The 2,335-nt window shown below is 41.2% G+C and overlaps 1 protein-coding gene across 2 annotated transcripts in view; it reads left to right on the top strand.

Moving 5' to 3' along the window:
- LOC103597188 (28S ribosomal protein S17, mitochondrial) overlaps positions 1-2,335 on the top strand; it is a 97,625-nt gene that overhangs the window by 25,596 nt on the left and 69,694 nt on the right. For both annotated transcript variants that reach the window (XM_008580994.1, XM_008580992.1), the window contains exons 3-4: positions 882-1,008; positions 1,347-1,439. In XM_008580994.1, coding sequence (XP_008579216.1) covers positions 882-1,008; positions 1,347-1,439 — 220 coding nt within the window. The remainder of the gene's footprint in view (positions 1-881; positions 1,009-1,346; positions 1,440-2,335) is intronic.

Genomic DNA, 2,335 nt, shown 5'->3' with positions numbered 1-2,335 from the left:
GGTGGTAGAGAGTAAGGTTAGAGCAAGAGGTATGTATATTGGGGGGCGGAGGTATCTGTGTCTTTTAGAGCAAAGGGGTTGTTTAAGAAACACTGACAATGGGGGAAATTTAGAGGTCACCCTTTTTGATCTGAAATCCCTACCTGAAACAAGGCAGTTTCTTTTAGTGATCCCAACATACATCATGTGCCTTCTGCTCTCAACCTGTTTACCGATATGGCCTATTTTATTTTTAACCTACTGGAATATCCTCTCTCTTCTTCATCCAAAGCATAAAAATCTGTTAAGGATTTACACACGATCCACGTACTTGATATCTACTTTCACAGTTTCAACACATCCTGAATTCTTTCATTTCTGGAATGAATTTCCCATATAGTTTTTTAATCATTTAGATGAAATGAGAGTATTTTTTTCCCACAATATTTATAAAAAACCTTATTTTTTTATTTTTTTATTTTTATTTTATTTTATTTTATTTTATTTTTGTCCTTTTTGAGACCGGTCGCACCGCGCTCAGCCAGTGAGCGCTGTGAGCGCACCAGTCGTCCCTATATAGGATCCGAACCCATGGCGGGAGCGCTGCTGCGCTCCCCGCGCTGCTGTGCTCCCCGCGCTGCACTCTCCCGAGTGCGCCACGGCTCAGCCCTGTAAAAAAGCTTAAAATCAAGGATTATTTCATGCATGTTTTTGTATGTCTTGAAAAATAATAGAAAGACAGGTACTAATTGTTATTTCAAAAAGTTTGACCTGGATTACTGAGTCCTGAAAACTTTCCACAAACAGCCTAGACATTCTAACATATGTCTAGAAATGCACTTCTCCTGAGGGCCCCTGTAAGAACAGTGTCTGGCTGAGCAGGAATGTCCTTGATGTTTCAGGAATCACTGACATTTCAGGATGTGGCTGTGGACTTCACCAGGGAGGAGTGGGAACAGCTGTACCCTGCTCAGAAGAACCTCTACCGAGACGTAATGCTGGAAAACTACAGGAATCTGGTTGCACTGGGTAAGGATGGTGTGTCCCTGTGAATGTAGAAACCATTAAAATGGGTTTATTTCCTGAAACAGTAAAAGCCTCCAAAGCTTTTGTGAATATAGTTTAGGCCAGGACGGAAGAATACTAATCAGTTTTGGAGGCAGAGATTTTTGTTTCCTGCTCTTTCTCCTCAGCTACCAGGTCTTGACTTTGTTGAGTTTGAGATGGGTAGCTTTATTTTGCTGCCTCTGAAGCTTCCCCTTTCTAAACCCAGAGACCTTAAAGACTAAAAAGGTTGGAAACAGATTCTGAGAGAGATTTTTTTTCCCAGCATAAATTCCTAAGATGTACATTTTTCCCATGAATAGGGCATCAACTTTATAAGCCAGAGGTGATCGCTCAGTTGGAGCAAGAGGAGCAGTGGACAATAGAAAGACACAGCCCTGTAGACACTCATCCAGGTGAGAAGCAAGCATTTGAACATTTGCTATTCGGTGAGGGCAAATAGTCACTTTTGAAATACTTAGTGGAGTGTGCTCCAACAATCTTCCTCTGGGATTTAAAAAATACTGAGGCCTTTGAAAAAATTCATTTTATATTTGATTTTTTTCCAAAGTGGAAATGATTCTCTTATTTTTTTCTAACTGAACAGATAATATATACTTACTTATTAAGAAATAAATTGGGCGCTGGCCAGTTAGCTCAATTAGAGTAGAGCATGGTTAGAGTAGAGCATGGTGCTGATAACACCAAGGCCAAGTGTTCGGATCCCCATACCAGCAAACCACCAAAAAATAAATAAATAAATAATTGAGGAAATTTTACATAATTCAAACGTTATTTTGAAGGTGTCAGTTTAAACATCCATAAATACCTTCATATTGTAGATCTCCACACAGCATTATCTTTGTACTTTTTATTCAACATTTTCTCTCAGTATTCCTTAAATCTCTTTTCCATATCAAAAATCCTCTGCCATTTTCACCTACTTTTCATTTTTTCTTTTTTCTTTTATTATCATACTCTTTAAACTTGTTGTCTACAACCCACAGTCTCATTCTAATTCTCTTGCTCACCTTTGAGATATGACCGCTGTCCTGCCTGTACTACTAAAATTGTAGCACAACTTTAGTTTTCTTGGGGATTACCATTAACTTTCTTCCAGTCAAATCCAGTGGCTAAAAAGCCAGTTATGGGGCCGGCCCGGTGGCGCACTGCTACAGTGCGCCGCTTGGGAGCGCGGCGGCGCTCCCGCCGAGGGTTCGGATCCCACGTACAGACCGGCCGCTCACTGGCTGAGCGAGGTGTGGGCGCAGCACCGAGAGTTGCGATCCCGTTGCAGGTCCCGGTCGGGTAC

The sequence above is a fragment of the Galeopterus variegatus genome, unplaced genomic scaffold, assembly GCF_000696425.1.
Source record: "Galeopterus variegatus unplaced genomic scaffold, G_variegatus-3.0.2 Scaffold2230, whole genome shotgun sequence".
Lineage (NCBI taxonomy): Eukaryota > Metazoa > Chordata > Mammalia > Dermoptera > Cynocephalidae > Galeopterus > Galeopterus variegatus.
Note: the sequence above shows the minus strand (reverse complement) of the source record. Positions and strands in the feature narration are given on the sequence as shown.